This window comes from Sesamum indicum, linkage group LG4, assembly GCF_000512975.1.
Source record: "Sesamum indicum cultivar Zhongzhi No. 13 linkage group LG4, S_indicum_v1.0, whole genome shotgun sequence".
Lineage (NCBI taxonomy): Eukaryota > Viridiplantae > Streptophyta > Magnoliopsida > Lamiales > Pedaliaceae > Sesamum > Sesamum indicum.
In genome coordinates, this window is record NC_026148.1 from 12803090 (window position 1) to 12822676 (window position 19587).

General features: G+C 32.8%; 2 protein-coding genes across 2 annotated transcripts; both read left to right on the forward strand.

Annotated features, from left to right (window-relative positions):
• On the forward strand, positions 1 to 5535 carry LOC105160884. Its single transcript, XM_011078387.2, has 4 exons — positions 1 to 88; positions 768 to 811; positions 897 to 3475; positions 3658 to 5535. Exons 2-4 carry the CDS (start codon positions 788 to 790, stop codon positions 5024 to 5026), a joined length of 3972 nt encoding a protein of 1323 aa, XP_011076689.1. The 5' UTR covers positions 1 to 88; positions 768 to 787; the 3' UTR covers positions 5027 to 5535.
• On the forward strand, positions 8767 to 14572 carry LOC105160885 (phosphoinositide phospholipase C 6). The gene is made up of 9 exons (XM_011078388.2): positions 8767 to 9290; positions 10413 to 10609; positions 10751 to 10886; positions 11233 to 11445; positions 11546 to 11781; positions 11901 to 12018; positions 12663 to 12815; positions 12902 to 12988; positions 13892 to 14572. Exons 1-9 carry the CDS (start codon positions 8973 to 8975, stop codon positions 14183 to 14185), a joined length of 1752 nt encoding a protein of 583 aa, XP_011076690.1. The 5' UTR covers positions 8767 to 8972; the 3' UTR covers positions 14186 to 14572.

The window sequence follows — 19587 nt, forward strand, 5'->3', positions numbered from 1 at the left end:
CCTTTTCACAAACCCTTTTGAGGGATTTTCTCCTCTTTTCTTCACTCGTCTCTATCTGGTTTCTGATTGCGTTTCAGATTTTTGGAAGGTAATTTCTTGTGGCGCTGCATCGAGAGATGTTTATTATCTGCAAGTGTGTCGTTTTGTTTCGTATGTGGAATCAAGCGCCGACCGCATCTGGATTTGGACTCGATCTGGATTTTCTTTTGTTTGCCGGGTTTTTTGCTTCGTCTTGATTTGCCTTTCACCGGAAAATCTTAATTTCTTGATTTCCTGGAGATTTTGGGTTTCTTGATTCACTGGAGATTTTTAGTTTCTTTGTTTTTTTTTTTTTGGAAAATAATAGTAAGTATCTTTTCTTTCTTATTTGAAGTATTTTTTTCTATTTTCTTTTCTCTAATCGGAAAAAAAGAAGTGAAAGAAAGAGAATTGTTCGCGTTGAACTGGTATTTTATTTTATTTTGATTAGAGTTTTGATTGTGGGGGTATTTATTTCTCTAGACCGGGAGGAGTTATAGTTGTCGGTCTATTTTTTAATTCTGTTTATAGTTTGAAAAGTTTGTTACTCTAAACCTAGTAAAATTTATGACCTTTAAGCTTTAGTAAATTAAATAGTTATGGGAAGCGGTTTTGGAATCGGGTTTAGGAATTGAGAGTATGAAGCAACTATACATTCAGATGATTATACCCTAATGCTATTCTTTATTTTTAGGTAAATATTTTTATGTATTGAGCTGTTTTTGATTGATTTTTGCTGTTGCTTGCAGGGGTATTAGATTTTTGACTCATGCCAATTCCAGGAAATGCTGAGGTTATTTCATCTGATCTTAGATTAATCTTAGTGCTTATTATTTTGGTTTTGAAATTTTATTGATTGAATTTGCTGTTATTTGCAGCCTGGTGGAGTTTCCGGGCAGCACCAGGTGCAACAACATCAGTCTATTAGTTTTTCCGGTGCTATTCCGATTAAGAAGAGAAGATTTCCGATCATCCGGCCAGCATCTCCTTCCCCAGAAGAAAAGGCTTCCAAATCCGAGGATAACAATTCAAAGAACACACAAGACTCTAATATCCGAGATGAAGGGCTACCCTTGAGTGAGCATACAGCCTCTCCTGATAGTTCTGATGCGAGCAAGACTCCTGCTTCAATAGTTAAGAAAGAAGAAGTTACTCCGACAAATTTAGAATTGGGTCAAGCTAACGTGGAAACTTTTGCATCTAAGCCTCGGGAGGCAAAACCCAGTGCTAGTTTAGGTCCTGTAGGTGATTTGAGGAATACAACTGATATCTTGTCGTGTGAGAAATCTGCAGTACCAGAAGTTCCAGAAAGCCACATGGGTTGCCAAAAAACAAATGTGAAGCAGGAAACTGCTAGTGAGCAAATTGAAGGTGCCCGTACAAGTTCGATGAATGTTGAATTGTCGTTGGGACCAAAAGACCCACCTGATGTTTCGAAAAATCAATCTGGAGCTATTTGCCATAAGTCTGAGAAATCAGATCCTTCCTTGTTGAGTTTGGCGTTGACCGGACAGAAGCTTGTGCTGCATGACAAGAAGGATAGTACTTTTGACAGTGTCAGTGGTCGAGTATCCGCTAATCGATCAAACTGGGATTTGAACACAACTATGGATGCATGGGAGGGTTCTACCAACAGTGATGCATTTGCTCAGAGGCTTGTTGATATTGGTGGGGTCAGCAGGACCAATAAATGTCACGATTCGACTTCGTCTTTGACTACAGCTGGTATAGTAGGTCTCAGTTTAAATAAAGGAAAATGTGTTCTGTATGATCATAGATCCAATTCTTCTAGTGCGGCTATACAACCGAGCCAGCAGTGCAAGACTAGTGATCCCCTTGATCAGCAGGCCGCGACTGATGACTCTCTTGGTCTTGGGCTTGCTCTGTCATATAGGAACTCGGATACTAGCAGGGAGCATTCTGCTTTATCAGATCAAGTAGTCTCAATCAATGTTAGTCCAAAGGTAAGTTTGCAACATGTACAGCTATCAGCTAAGAATGTGAATAGGCCTGTGAAATCCGAACCTGTTGATGATAATTCAAAACGAGACTGTAGCATAGGTAGTTGTAGTAGCAGCAATATAGGGTTAGCAAGGTTTATTTCTATCAAAAGGGAACTTGTCAGTAACCACAGCCGGGAAACTGTTCTGTCTTCATCTATTGGCCCTGAGAAATTAGTCGACCATATATCAATAAAATCTGAAGAGGGTAACCAGGACTCCTGCAAATCTAAAGATGCTATGCTGCCTAAATCTGTTGCAAGGGTTATGCAGCAGCAAGAGAGTTGTGCATCATCTGCTCTCCCAGTGCCTTTGATGCCTCAGAACTCATGTCCTTCAAGGTTGCCAACTTGTTCAGAGTTGACTACAGCTGGCAATTTCTCAAATCAATCTGAACATTCTTTTCACAGTAAAGAATTACATGACCAGAGCGATATAGCTGATGAGCATATGGCTGCTGTGGTTTCTAGACCCTTCAGTCAGGATGACAAACAATTAAAGCCATGCAAGGTAGGGAATCCAAATGTTGAAGATTCTGAAAAGTGCAAACAGGATCTGGTTAATGAGCATAATCTTGAGGTAGAAGAATACAGTGAGGTAACTGCAAATGATGAAGAAAAGAGAAACATGTCAGCGGAAATGCATGAGAAAGATTCTATTGGATCTGATTGTGAATCGCAGGGAAATCATGCTGCTGATGCTTCAACTGATATTGGAGAAAACATCTGTGAGGAGGATGAAGAATATGAGGATGGTGAGGTCCGAGAGCCACTGCAACATTCAGCTGAAGAAGATCCAATTGTTGAGGGAAAGAAGAGTGAGGATTTAGAACTTGCTGGTTGTGATTCTAGTAATACGCAGCCTTTTGTTCTTTCAGGTGACCAGAACCTCCCTGTATGTGATCTTGAAGGAAAAGAAGTTGTAAAGGAAAATTTTGATGAAACATATAGTGACTCAATTAAAGATTGTGGCAGTATTAGTTATGAGCCTAACAGTGAAGATAACTCTTTGCAAAAGCTATCAGACAAAGTGTTAGAAGTAGGAGTTGATAAGAAGAGATCCGTCAGTGTGACTCCAGAGAAACCACTTGATATTTCAGGAAGAAAAGATGTTACAGAGGGTCCTGAAAAAGAAGTCTCTGGTTGTGGACCAACTACTGGAAGCCATGGGACAGATATTGAACTAGGTGATGAGGTGACTGATAAAAATGTCAAAGAAATCTGCTCAGGAGAGAATGATTCAACTTTGTCCAAGGTGGAAGCATCTTTAAATGATCATGATGCTGCTAAAGATTCCAACAATACAGGCAATAAGAGCCGTATCATAAATTTATCTCGTGCGTCTGTTGTGGCAAATCCTTGTAAGTCAAGGTCTATATCGAACAGGTTGTTGACATCACGAAGTGGGAAAGAGAGATACCCTGATATTGATGAAGAGATACAACCACGAGGGAATAGGTGAATATCTTGTGATGCTGCTATAGTTATTCTTGTTGTCTCTCTCTCCATACACACACAGGCGTTCGCATATATATATCTTTCTTTCCATCTTTATTTTTTCTTTGAAGGGTGTTGGGGGTATGAATTAATGCTTTCATTTCCAAAAGTGTTTATATTTTTCTTTGTGTCTTATTTGACAGAGATGAAATATATACTGGTGGTTCTAACAAATTTGCAAAAGATAGGATCCATGATCATTCATTGAGGAACTCAAGGCCGAATTTCATGCTTGGAAAGGGGAGGATATCTGGCCGGTTTGGCTCGTTACGTAGTGAATGGGATTCCGATCATCACTTTGCATCTGAAACTTATAATGGTCCATCTGATTATAGGGTTGTCAGGCGTAAACATGGGTCTTCCATTTCTGATGTTGAACTTGAATGCAATGACTATGGTGTTGCACAAGATGGTCCTCCTTTGGGTAGTAATAGAAGGAAGGCAATGAATGATGAATTTCCTTCATTACGACGGACATCTTTAAGGAGGGTCTCACCTGGAGAGAGAGATAGTCCTGTAACAAGGGGTATGCATATGCTTCGCAGAATTCCTAGAAATATGAGCCCAAGTCGTTGCACTGTCGAGGATGGTCCTGACTTGATAGGACCTCGGCACGGGGATAAGTATCTGCGACATATATCTGATGATGTCATTGATCCTGTTTACAGTCGTTCCCAAACTTTATATGATGAACTTGATGGTCAACTTATCCGAGGGAACAGGAATTTCTCTACCCTCCACAGAAAGGGTTATCCTCGAATTCGTTCCAAATCTCCTGTTAGATCCCGAACACGGTCACCTGGTCCATGGTCATCTCCTCGGAGGAGATCTCCGAATGGGCTGGCAGAGTTATCTCAGCATAGGTCTCCAGCTTTGTATAGGATGGGAAGGATGAGATCTCCTGAACGTTCTTGTTTCCGTGAAGAAATGGTCGCTAGAAGGCGTGGATCTCCTTCCTATGTTGCACGGCATCCTAATGACTTAAGGGATGTGGATTCTGGACGAGAGCATGTCCTCCATCCTAGGTCTGCCAATTCTAATAGGAGAACCTCACCTTCACGAGTTTTTCCAAGAAGCGCCAGGAGAGGGGATGCATTAGATTCTCGGGAGGTTGGAGATAGTGATGAGTATATCAATGGGCCTTCACATTCCAATAAGTTCCATGAGCTTCGTGGTGATGGAAGCATTGATGAGAGAAGAAAGTTCATTGAGAGAAGGGGACCTCTTCGTCCATTTCGACCTACTTATAACAGTGAGAATGACAATTTCCGCTTTCATCTGAATGATGGCCCCAGGCCTTACAGATTCTGTTCTGACGCAGATACAGAGTTCATCGAGAGAAATAATATGCGAGAGAGGGAGTTTGACGGACGCATAAAGCACCAACCCTTGGTCGTATCGAGGCGAATAAGAAATATAGAAGAGCAGCAAGATGGGGACTACAGACATGTGGAACGGGTCTGGCATGATGACGGGTTCGCTGATGCCAGAATGAAAAGAAGAAGATTCTAAAATCTGGATACAGCAGCGCCCAACATTATGTAAAAACTAAGTACGCCTCAAGGTTGCTGAAGCGTTGATTGAAAATCATGCTTTTGTGGCCTTCCGAAAAGGCGATTCTCTCTGGAGTCCCAAAGAAAAACAGAAGGCGACTTAAAATCAGATGCTTGAGCAATCAGTTTGAAGGGCTTGAGTGATTTTCTTGAATGAAAAATTATTTGCTGCTTTGATGTGCTTATTGGGTCTCCTGAAAGGCAAAATGGTTACTTGAGTGACAAATTGTTTCCTGCTTTGACGTGGTTGATGGGTTTTCTTGAAAAGATAGGGAAATGCAGAAGGTTATGAGTATGCAGGGAGGAGTTGTTTTCGGGCAATCTGTAAAAACAGCCTGAAGCAAAGTGATATGTTTGATGTATGTTGTCTTGGTCCATCTCTGCGTGTCTTGGACATATCCTGAACGCCCAAACGACGCCGTGCTCTAGGTATATATTCTGATAAATAATTCAATTAACTTTGGTGCATGTCCTAGGACCACTTTTGAAATGAAAGCCCATTTAAAACCTGCACTTTTGAATGGGAAACCTCAAAAAATGGGAACGCGTCTTTGAGAAGCCGCCAATTCTGTGGTTGGCGAATCATGAAATAAATAAAAGGGTAAATTATACGTCCACCTCTGCGGTGGAAAATCAAGTTTAATATTTATGAAGTTTGCTTTTATCTAACTTCATCTATTAATGAAAATTTACTGAATTTAATTGAATTATTACTAATTTATTTTAGATTAAATAACTTTTTTTTTTTTGATTAAATTAATGTTATACTTCTTTACACAAGGTGATATATTCTCGTTATTATATAGATAGTTTAGTCAGAATAAGTTTAGTTGACCTGCAATAAGCTGTTAATAAGCTATTGAGGGTAAATATAAATTTTCATTCAATTTTTTTATTAATATCGATAAATTTAATGAATTTTAACTAATAGAATGATCTATCGTTAAATGAGTGTAAATATTAAAGATATTAAATATAATTTCTCAAATCACATGAGTCTATGTTTAATTATACTAAAATCTCAAGGGAGAGCAATGTGATTGTCCCTTGTAATTATAATTTACCTTCTATTCAAAAGCAAAGTCTACATGAACACTCCTTGAAAAGTATTACAAGAACACTTATCAAGGAGTATTAGTAGTAATATTATAAAAGATAGGGGATTCCTGTGTATTTTTATCTAATTTTAAGGGGTGTAATTGTAATTTAATTCTAAATAAACTTAGATACTTTTAAATACTAGAAAATAAATGTGTTGTTTTATAGAAAAATATAATTTCTTATGGGAAAATTCTAATTAAAAACAAAATTATTGCTGCATCTTTTACTTGATGGTGTTGAAGTTACTTAATTTGATTTCATAAATATTTTTATTGCATTTTGCATTATAATCTTTTTAAGTTTGGATTTATTTGATTATTCCTTTAGGAGTTTTACCACTAAATATTAAAGATAGAGAATAGGTGCATCACCTATTCTTTTCAAACTTGTTTTTTGTTTTAATGTTGTTTAGATTGTTTCTTGCTTTTATAATGTGATATAAATAAACATCAATTAAAAATTCAAATGAAATGGTGAAAATTGAAATAGCAAAACAGCCACCCACTCAACAAATATTGTTATATTCTCTTGATGACATGCTTGTGAAACAAATCAATATAAATTTCCTAAAAAAATTAATATTCATATGACAACGGAAATTAATTCTTATTATTCATCAATCTTCATCCACAAAAGTAAACGAGGCCCCACAAAATTTGTATTTTCTAAAACTCTGTAAAAAAACACTTCTTCTGTTAGTAGTTAACGGAAAGTGCATATAATATTAATGATTTAAATTATTATTTAATTAAAAATATTTAGATACATATATAAAACTTATATAATATTAATAATTTAAATTATTATTTAGTTAAAAGTATATACATAAATTACATTTAAATTTGAATAATTTTTATAATTATTAAAACTAATATTTAAAACTTTCCTTTTAATTATATTTAAAAATATCAATGAATTATTTTTAATTTAATTAATGTCATTTTTTAGCTATTTTAAAATTTAAATTTATAATTAAGAAAAAATAAAAAAATGAGGCGAGTTGCCCAAATTCGGGGCTATGACGTCGCTGTCGCTGTCGCCCCCTTCTGTGGGAGGCGGCAATGGGGATGGGTGGTGGGGATGCGATGCGGGCTGGCTGTTGAGTGGGCAGAGGGGGTAGGGATGGGTTAATTTTGTTTAATTTATTTTTTAAATAATAATTTTTTTGTATAAATATATTTAACTCTTAATTTTTTTTTATAAATTTAAGATTCAACAGTTAAAATTAATTGATTAGATTTGACTGCTCTGCTATAATCAATATAGTTCCAATGATTATTAAAATAAATAATAATATATATTAAATAAGGGTATAACGGTTATTTTATAAAAGAATTAACGGCGTTAGTTATATTTAACGGAGAAGCGCGATTGAGCTACATTTAAGAAAAAGAGAGAGAGAGAGAGTTTTTGCCTATTTTTAAAATAAAGGAAGGATGTTTAGCCGATGTATTAAAATATAGCAGGATTTGAACCATTTTACTTAAAACCATTCTGAATAGATTGATCATCTTTGTATATTCACCTCACCTCACTAGTTTGTTCCCATTCCGTCCTCACTACTCTGATAATATTATTATTTGCGCTAATATTATTTATTTAAAATTTTATTTTATTCTTAAATTAATAAAATATATATTAAAAAAGAAAAAAAAACAAACTAAAGAGAGAAAGAAATTGCGGCATCCAATCCAAGACATGTCGGACACGCTACTATAAAATGAAACCCAATTAGGGATTCATTGACATTAGGAAAAAATTCATGTTGACTTTTACTAATTGTTGACTGTACTTAATTAGACGTGGATTGTCAACCACATTTATATTAGCAAAAGTCAACATAAATTTTCCTAATCTTTAATAAAATTAAATGATTGTAACAAGACAAAAAGTTTCATGTGGACTTAAAAAAGATAAGCTCACATTTTAAATTGTAGGATTTAATTGCTAAATTAAATTCTGTCATGACTATAAAATTGCTACCCCTCACAATTTTCTTAATAACTTACCCAAATTTTGTTTTATTTATTTATTTTTTTTGAAAAATATTTTATATATATAGATATCTTGAATGTGATTTATAGAAAAAAAAGTTGCAATTTCAGTCCCTAATGATAGGGAAATGACAATTTTAATTATGCTGAAGTTCAATTCAACAATTAATTAAGCCTTACAATTTAAGATAATTGGCCCATTGAGGATAAAATCCATTGTAGTAACGTGAGGGTCACGTGCCAAATTTCGATTAGATTTAGTTTTTTTTTAAAATTTTGTCTTTAATGTATCAATCTTTTAATTATAGGGTGAATTGCCAAGAAAGACAAAATGGCGGGAAGAAGGGACAAGTATCGAGTGGAGATGGAATTAAGAAAGAAAATACAAAGAAGAAGATAGATTAAAGAGAAGATGTACCGTACCTACGTATAGGTATGTATGTGAATACGTATAAGAATAGTATATAATAGAAAGGAAAAGAAAATCCAACGTATGAAAATTATGTATATGGATTAGGAGGGGGCATTTGGTGTTGTAATAATTAAGATATAAAAACTCTAACAACGATCCACCCTCAAATTCTCCTTAAATGTAGCCCTTTTCCTTGTCTCTTTTCCGATCCCCTCATCATATCTCTTTCTTTTCTCCCTCACCCGCCATTTTTCTCCTTCCTTTGTTCTCATTCTTGATGAGATCAAAGGTGTAAAGATTGCAGATACATCACAGATTTCGTGTTTGTCATCAAGAATCAGAGAGAGAGAGAGAGAGAGGAGGGAGGAATTAGAAGGTACGTAGGTTAGAGGGACGTGATGGGGAGTTACAATTATTACAAGATGTTCGGATGCTTTAACCGGAAGTTCAAGGTGAGCGAGTCGCAGCCGCCGCCGGATGTGAGGGAGGCGTTCTGGCGGTACACGGATGGGGGTTCCAGCATGACGGCGGAGCAGCTGTTGAAGTTCTTGGTGGAGTACCAGAAGGAAGAGAGCAGCACCGCTGAGGATGCGGAGGCTATCATGCAACATGTCTTCCATCACCGCCACCATACCGACAAGCGCCACACCTTTACCCTTGAGGACTTTTTCTATTTCCTATTCCAAGATGAGCTCAATGGCCCCATTGATCCTCGGGTCTCTCTCTCTCTCTCTCTCTCTCTCTCTCTCTCTCTCTTATAAGTTAATTTAGAAATGGTCAATAATCAATTAAGAACATGAATTTTGGTTACGAGTATTTATCATATCAAAAATAAAGAATTATGACAAATAATAACAACTCTTTTTCCAGCACATATCTCTTTGTGTCTGATCTTTACAGGCATGTCGTTTTGCATTTCATTTACTATCATTTTCATTAAATTGAAAACTGAAAAAAAGAAATCAATGATCACTTCAACAGATATAATATTTAATTATAACTAATTTATCATCGTTAAAAATTAATAGTCATAATAAAAAAAAAGTTATTTACAACGGTCACCCAATAGTTTTTGACGTAGTTTTGTGAGTGTGACTAATACATATATAATAGCTAAAAGCTATGTTAAAAATAGTTTTTACATATAGTGAATAAATTAAGTTTCGGCATTGATTTTTGTCTAACTATGGTTAATAATAGTTGTCCATAGTCAAAAAATTATAGGCAGCATCAATTTTTTTCTAGTGAATGTTTATCGAAAGGGAGAATTGCATTTTTTATCCTATAGTTTAGGGTCTATACAGTTTGTTCCACGAGATGTTTATTAATGTCTCGTAAGTTCATAAATTACAAAAAATTCTCACTTTAGTAATTACATCAGATTTTGTTAGTATTTTGATGGAAAAGACACATGTTAAGCCGTGGTTAATATCCAGGATACTGATAGAATTTGACAAAATGACTAAAAGTAAGAACTTTTTGTAACTTATGGAACTATTAATAAGAATTACATAATCAATGAAACTAAAAGTGTTAAACACGTACTAAAAATGGCCGAAGAGTTAACAGCTACGTACTTAACACGTCCTTCCCCCTCAAAATAATAACAAAATTCAGCGAAAGGACTAAATTTCGTGATCTTTTTGTAGCTTACGAGACTATTAATAAAAATCCAATAATCAATAGGACGAAAAGTAAAATGACCTTAAAGTATTGGTCGAAAAATGTTATTTCCCATTTATTGAAATTACAATAAGAAGACAAGTTAGAGATTTAATCTGTTTGTCAAATAATGCAGAAACAATTCATATTTACATTGAGAATTTGTATAATTCCAGGTACACCATGATATGACTGCTCCCTTGCAACATTATTTCATATACACAGGTCACAACTCCTACTTGACTGGAAACCAACTGAGCAGTGACTGCAGTGAAATCCCAATCATAAGAGCTCTAGAAAATGGTGTGAGGGGCATAGAGCTTGATTTATGGCCGAATTCTACCAAAGACAACATCAATGTACTTCATGGAAGGTATAACTCTAAGCTTCTCTCTCCATGTTTGTTGTTCGTTTCCATGAATCGTCGTTTAGATCTCTATGCACATTGATCTAACCGTACTTTGGTATTGCATTTTGGCGTTCAAGAAGACTGAGAGTTTGAGTGGCTTTGCAGGACTCTAACGACGCCAGTGCCACTCCTCAAATGCTTGAAGTCTATTAAAGAGCACGCTTTCGTTAAGTCGCCCTATCCGGTTATAATCACTTTGGAGGATCACCTCACACCAGAGCTTCAAGCTAAAGTGGCAGAAGTAAGGTTTATGTAACCTTTATAGACTGTATTACCGACGCTTTCTTGATTTAGAGGGTGTCTGGGCTATGTTTATTTAAAGATTTTATAAGTTCATGCATTTTATAAAATACTTTTTGAGCTTATATTATATTAGATTTTATTTTAAAAGTAAACTCTTGAATTGTTTGGATGAAATACGATTATGGAGCTTATAAGATGTCAGTAATGATGATTTTGTAATTAATAGGATCAAATCTGAAGGAGTGTCTTAAGATTTTAAAAATAAGTCAAAAACTCCTTACGTTTTCTTATGTATCTAGCTTATAAACTCACTCAAACACGTGTTTAACTTGATATGTCTGCAGATGGTTACACAAGTTTTCGGAGAAATGTTGTACTCCCCTGAGTCAGGGATCTTGGAGGAATTTCCTTCTCCCGAAGCCTTAAAGCACAAAATTATACTCTCCACGAAACCACCCAAGGAGTACCTTGGATCCAACAGCAACAAGGAGGGAGAATTAGGTTCCTCGCCGGGGGGAAAATATTGGTCGGATGAAGAACTTGAAGCTGACTACAAGGTATATATCGAAGGGGACTTCATGAAATGAAGTATTCTCTTTATCGTTTATTCATGTAGATTTTAATTTACTCCATTGTTTGGTTTCCTTTAATTGTTAGGAAAATCAAAGTGAGAGTGAAGATTGTGAAGATGAAGATATCGACAACATGCAACAAAAGTCGGGCCCTCTTGCTGCGCCGGAATACAAACGTCTCATTGCCATTCACGCAGGGAATGCCAAGAAGAGGAGCTTGAGAGAAGTACTCAACATCACGGTTGATAGAGCTAGTCGACTTAGTGTGAGCGAGCAGGAACTTGAAAGGGCTGCAGCCTTGTACGCTACCGATGTCGTTAGGTACTCATTGTTGTGTCATAACGATGTTTGTGTGTGTTGCAATTGTTTTGAGTGCCGGCCTGTGATTTCACGGGCCAATTGTATTTTAACATTTTTGATCTAGCAATTTGGTCTTGTAGGTTCACCCAGAAGAACATATTACGAGTGTACCCTAAGGGAACACGAGTAACTTCTTCAAATTTTAGACCAATTATTGGATGGATGCATGGAGCCCAGATGGTTGCCTTCAATATGCAGGTTTCTTTCATAATCTTGATTCTTCAGCTACGTTGTTGGATTTTCTATTTTAAATTCTATTGCATCTTTTATTCAATTTAGATAAAATTATATTTTTGGTCCTGTAACTATAGGTCGTTGGCACTTTTGATCCTGTAATGTATATTTTTTTTATACATTCAGTCCTTTTTTGGATAAAATTTAGTCCCTAACATCTCACTTTTAGTCCCTTTTTTTAGGAAATTTAGTCTAATATTAACGATTCTGGTCCCAACAACCTGTAGTTACAAAATAAAAAGTGAGATCTACTCTAGAAAGGGGATCAAAATTGTCAATCCAGGACTAAATTTTTCAAGGAAAGACCAAATGTGAGATGTTCAAACCTAATTTCATCAAAAAAATAATTAAATATATAAATAACGTAAGTCACAAGACAAAAAATGCTAACAACCAACGTACAGTTACAGAACAAAAAATATAATTTTGCCTTTTACTTATACATACGTGCCACCTCCAATAAAATAAATGACGTAGTCTTTGTACACGTAATATGTATATGTTAAATGCAATATAAACTGTAAACAGAAATTTTTTTTCTAAACTGGGATTATGTAGTTGTAGCCCGTATTTCTTGCTGGGCTTACAATTATCGAATGATCTAACAGGGGTACGGAAAATCCCTATGGATGATGCATGGAGTGTTCAGATCGAACGGAAACTGTGGTTATGTGAAAAAACCCGACATGCTGATGAAGAGAGGTCCGAACGGCGAGGTCTTTGATCCCAAATTGCCTATCCCTGTCAGGACAACATTGAAGGTGACGGAATTAAGCCTCAAAATCCCAAAAATTCCATTCATCCCATCGACCATAAAATTTCGTAACAAATCCTTTCAATCTGACAGGTAATTGTGTACATGGGAGATGGCTGGCGATTGGATTTCAGCCACACGCACTTTGATGCTTATTCACCACCGGACTTCTATACTAAGGTTAGCCCCAACTCCCTTAGAACAATAATTTTTACTCAAATCATATTTAGTAAAATTAAATTAATCATATTATATTTTTGGTAATTTTTTTTAATTGTACACCTATCACAATGTAAGTGTGCTCTACTTACTATATAATTAATTTTGGTGTGGTCAAATTTAACTTAAGTTAAAATTTCTAGACCTGATAGGAGAAATTTTGAGCAGAATCGAGTTTAATTGGACCTGAACTGTCATATATTTAATTTAATTCGAACAGACCTGATACTGTATAATGTTTTGATATTAAAAGAAGTGTCGGGTTATTTGCATTCATTTCCTTGAAGTTGTGGTCTTTGGTATACACCTCCTTTGAGGTATTAGTATTTGACTAAAACCTCCCTTTTTTTTTTTGGTAAAAATTGTATTAAAATTTTATTTTAAAATTAAAATACCTTTTAACCTAATATATATAATATATTATTTTCAAGAAATTAATCTAGAGGTCATGCTTTAAAATGAAAATGTAAAATATCAGAATTTCAAAAATTCAAGTTTTTAATTTTTTTAAAACTACGAACACCGATAGTATTTTAATATATAATAAAGTATAATATAACTTAAAAGGAGATGAGAAACTAATATTTTAATTTGTTAAGATTGGTAACTTTGTATATGAACTACTTATAAAAAATTAAGCTTTTTATATGTGTATTTTGAATAACAAAAAGTGAGTAACTTAAATTTGTTATGATCAATAACTCACTAGTAACGTGTTAATTTTAATATAAAAGAAAAAAATAAAATTAATGTAAAATCTTTCAAAGATAAATAAAAGAAAAGGATTTAATTTAGCCTAATCACTTCATTTTTTTATACTATCATGCGAATCTCAAAAGTAAAAACGTTACACTGATTTGATAGTTATACATACTCGGTGCACCTGCCGATGTTGCCAAGGGCAAGACAAGGATAATAGAAGACGACTGGGCGCCATACTGGGATCAACCTTTTACGTTCCCGTTAAGATTCCCAGAACTGGCTCTACTACGAATAGAAGTCCGTGAGTACGATAGGTCAGATAAGGATGATTTTGGAGGGCAGACATGTCTGCCTGTCCGAGAGCTGAAACCCGGCATACGATCAATACCGTTGTACGATAAGAAGGGTAATAAGTTTAAATCCGTGAGACTTCTCCTGCGGTTTCATTTTGAATGAAACTAAATTTTCTGTTTTCTACAATGGTGGGCGTATGCTCTTAACAATTGTATGTCCAAACTCTTTTTTTCTGTCTGTACAGTATAGTTGTTGTATTTGGTATAAACAACATAGAAGAGTAGGAGTATGATGAGTTTTTCTTATGTTTGCAATTGATTGCTTATCAAGCAACATCTTTATGATCGCGGGGTAATATATTATTAGCCCACTCACTAGGACACCTAATCATAGCATCTCTGAGAAAAATTATTCTCGGCTTCATGTTTACCAGTCCAGCAGTCGTTGCCAACTGAGGTAGGGTACAATCACTCCATAAGAGTTGGTCGACAATGTACACTATATAAAAAATGGTCTGACAATCGCCCTCCCCAGGAGGTTCTTCTCATATTCATACACATTCACAAATTTCCTCAATTGACTGAACATGATGATCATTACATATGTACATATATATAATTATATTGCGATTGTAAATCATTACTTTACACTAATAATACTTAACATTCAAATAAAGAAATTAGAAAACTATAATAATTAAACTGCATTTAATTAACAAAATGGATTTAAATTGTTACCTGATCGTCAACCAACTAAAGAAATCAATGGTACACGACAAAATGATGCAATTCTAGCTGATCTAGTATACATACTCGAAAATCAGAGAGAGTGATTTTGGACCAATTTTGTATTGAAGTCCGGGGGACCATTACAAATCAATGTGAGGCTTGGCAAAAGGTGTTTCAACGTGTAACAGTTTGAACTTTATAACACCTTTACGAACACCACTATTTCAAATGCTTTTGGATATGCCTTTGTAACTCTTCCGACATTACTAAAAGACCAAATTTATTTCATCAACTACATGACGTCAGTAAAGATTATTCATTCCACAATGGTCACAAAAATTAATCCAAGTTGTTCCAAAATGATAGTTACAAAATCTCGTATTTTTTTGTTGTGGTGATCATAAACAAGTCTCAAATTTTGATCATATTGAACCCAATTATGTTAGTATATTTTTAGATACTTTACGAATAGTTATATAAAGTATATCTATACCTATATGAAGCAATATGTGCACATTTAACTTACACTTGCATATAATATATAAAGGGTAAATTACATTTTGCTTTTCAAACTATACTCATATTTACATTTTGGTATCTAAACTTTTTTCTTTTGTCAACTTACCATCTCAACTATACGAAATTTGCACTTTGCCATATATGAGGGCTTTTTTGTTGATTTTTTTGTTGGAAATACATCATATGCTGTGTATATATGAAAAATATCACATCACACAACCCTTAAATATCACATGTGCACCGCATGTGATTTTTTTGATAAAAAATTTGTTTGAAAAATAGGTACAAAATTTCGTACGGTTAAGATAGCAAGTTGACACAAAAAAATATTTATATGCCAAAATATAAAAACATATAGTTCGAATAGCAAAATGTAATTAACCCTTATATAAAATTAGTACTTTTATAAATTAAAATATGATTTAAGAGTCTGCGGTTTTAATTTATATATAGTTATATAAATTATATTTATACATATATGAAACAATATGTGCATATTTAATTCACACTTAAATATAATATATAACATTAGTACTTTTGTAAATTAAAATTGGATAAATTATATTTTGCCATCCGAACTATATCATTTTTATACTTTGGCATCTAAACTTTTTTTGTGTCAATTTATCATCTCAACTTTATGAAATTTTGTACTTTGTCATTTATAACTATTCTTCCACCAAATTTTTGGTCGAAAAAACATCACATGCAGTCACATATGATATTTAAAGGTTATGTGATGTGATATTTTTCATATATGCACATTATGTGATGGTTTTTCAGGAAATGATATTGCCCATCAATCGACAAGCCTAACATGTTGGACCTAAATTAGGTTAAGAAATTAAAAATAGTTACTATTTGAAAAAAAAAAAAAAGGTTAGTTAAGGGATTAAATAGAGTTACTATTTGAAAAAAAAAAAAAAGGTTATCTATCAACCCTCAAATTACCTCATTGGACATTTGGGCACCAAAACGATAGGCTCGACAGTCACTTGCAATATTTTTGTTATTAAAATTACATCTAGGACATATAATGCACTAACATACAAGTTAATAAATTTATATACTAGTCCAAGAATAATTTATTAACATCTTAAATGAATAAAATTTAAAATCAAATTGATTGATATATTTTATTATAGAGGGTATCAAAATAAATATATAATATTATTAATAGTCAAGAGTATTTTTGTCCATTTTTATTTAATTTAAAGAATTATAATTAAGAAGGGGGGTAAGTGAAGGTTTATTTAATTTAGGGGGTAATTGATGAGGGTGGCATACTTTAAGGGAATAAAATATATTTAACCCGTTAATTCAATTACAAGTACCTTTTCACATAGCATGTGAAGATATATGAGGATAGTTTAGTCATAAAAAAGATTTCTTTAACCTATAATAAGTATGTAATAAGTCAATTGGGAGTAAATATGAATTTTCATTCTTTTTTTTTATGTTTACAAATTTCATGAATTTTATTAACGAATGGATTATTTATTGGACAAAAATAAATGTAAAAAGTACTAAATATAATTTTCAAAATCATAAATGATTTACATATAAATACATTAAACCTGAGGGGTGGACATTGTAATTATTCTTTTTCTTTTTTGTTAATACAAAAGTTAAATTGGATTAAGAGGGTTTCCTACTAAATTTATTTAAAGGATCTTAACTTCATACATCTTATATATAAAATATTTTCTTAGATTATAAAATAATAGATTCTATATGAAAAATAAGTCATTAAAGTGTTTTGATAAGATACGATCATCGAGTTTATAATATATTATAAATGATAAATCTATAATTAATTTTAAAAACACAACACTAACTTGATGAGATTTTTAAAATAAACGGGGGTCTCATTTTTCTTATACGAGTTTGTAAACTCATAACAATCGTTATTTTATTTCGATCTTATAAGCTCATTTTCTTAAAAAATTCTAGACATTGTACAAAACTTTTTAAGATATATCTTTTTTATTTCTGAAGCAATACTCCTTTACATTCACTCATTTTGTTATTAATGAAATAAAACACGGCTTAGAGGGTGTTCTACCGAACTTATTTAAAAGATTTCATAAGCTCATATATTTTATAATATAATTTTAATATCGTATTTGTTATATGACCATGCATTGGACTTTTAATAATCATTTTATGGCCCTCTTATTATGATTTATAACTATATTTATTCTCAATTTATTATATGGTTTAGTAGGATCATTATTTTATTTAATTTTCATATTTTCTATCTATATAAAGAGGTATTTTGAGGTGTTTGGAAAAGTACGAAGTTGATAAATACTTTCAATCCCACAAGTTTTGAGAGTTTTGGCAACATGATTGTAGATTGACTCATAATCTTCTTGTGATCGTGCACATAGAATGAGACACTGTTGAGAGTTAATGGGGTTTTATCTGAAGTTATGGTCAACCGTTAAAACCTACATGTAGTAAGGCAATCATGATTTTAGAACAACAAGTATTTTGACTTTCCATTGATGCAGTATTTCTAATTTTAAATTATATTTACTTTATTTCATCATTTTACATAATATAAAACTTAATTATTAAATACTTTATAACATCTTATATATTATAATAAAATAAATTTTCTTAAAATATTTTAAAAAATTAATAAATTTACCCAAGCTCCCTCTTAACCATGTCGGGCAACGTGAACCATCCAATTTATATTTAAATTATATATAAAAATATAGAGAAATATATCCTTATGTTTGGCTTCGGCTTTGTGCCATATCAGAGATGGCCCAAAACTGAAGCAATGCTTGCCATTGCTTATTTTGCCATATTTTTGTCTTGTTTCTAAGTATTTTGTCTTGTTTTTAAGTATTTAATTTTTAAATACAAATATATTTTATTTTAATCATTTAATATTTTATGCGTAATATTTTCTACATCATTGAAATAATTAAAAATTTTAAAAAATATAAAATAATATAACTATTCTACGCGCTAATTCATATATTACATTATTTGAATAATGTATTTAAATTTATCACATCGAATCGAACAACTAACAAAAAATATTGTTAATCCATTATTAGAGTGCATTTAATTATTTCTAAAAGTGTATTTACATAAATTATTTTTTTTCATTTCCGTACATATATAATTAGGAAATAATATTTATTTTAATCCACTCACAACTAAATAAATTATATATATTTATACATATATATATAAATATATATAAAAGAGACATTATTTGACAATGAACAGTATTTTTTGTCTCCCCACTATCCAACATCAAACATAACATACTTATTTTATATTATTTCCAAAAACAAATCCAAACATACACACTATCTCTAATTTATTTTTATTTATCTTTATTTTTCTCTCTCTATCTCCACAAAATACTCAAAAACAAGTTAAAAACAAAACCAAACATAATGTAATAGATTTGGTCCCCGGATTGCAGGGGTGGACCCCTTGAATTCTGCCAGCTGGATTGAACAGCTCACCGCGGATTGGCCAATGGAAACACGACTTTAACTTTTGCCCTTTGGATTTATCCTCAACACTTTTGGAAGTCCATTAGTATTATCGTACGAACCTGACCAACTATTCTAAACCACTTGTTTGGATTATTATTGATTTTTAAAATTATATTTGAACTTAATTTATTAATTTAAATAAATTTTAATCGAATCCAACATGAGGAGTTGGAATAATTTTATACTTTTAACTATATTTTATTATTTTTGCACCTATCGCGTCGAGCTCGGAAGTCTATCGAACAAATTTTTTTTGTTTATGTTGGTTCCTTAAGTTTAACAAATCGAGTTCGAATGAGTTTTTATCTATTGATTTTAATCAAGTATTAAATAACTTAATGGACCCGTACTTACTAAATACACATAATGATTTTCTCGATACTGAGATCCTACCTTTTATAACTTGAATAAAACCCCATAGATATTTTTGAATAGAGTAAGAATAGTGAATCGAGAAAATCATTATGTAAATTTATCGAATATGGGTCTAAATAAAATAAGGGATAATTACACTTCACTCTCTTGAGATTTGGTGTGTTTACACATAAATTTCATGTAGTTTAAAAAATATATCTGATACTTCTAAAGTTTGCTTCTGTCTAATAAATAAGTATATTTTATAATTAAAATTCACTGAATTTATCAATATTAATAAAAAAAAAACTAAATAAAATTTCATATTCATTCTCTATTCACTTGTTACTTATTTATTAATAAGCATAACCGTCCTCACCTGTCTCATAAATCCTTCATAAGTTCATTTGACTTCGAAGTTTTAATTGGAAAA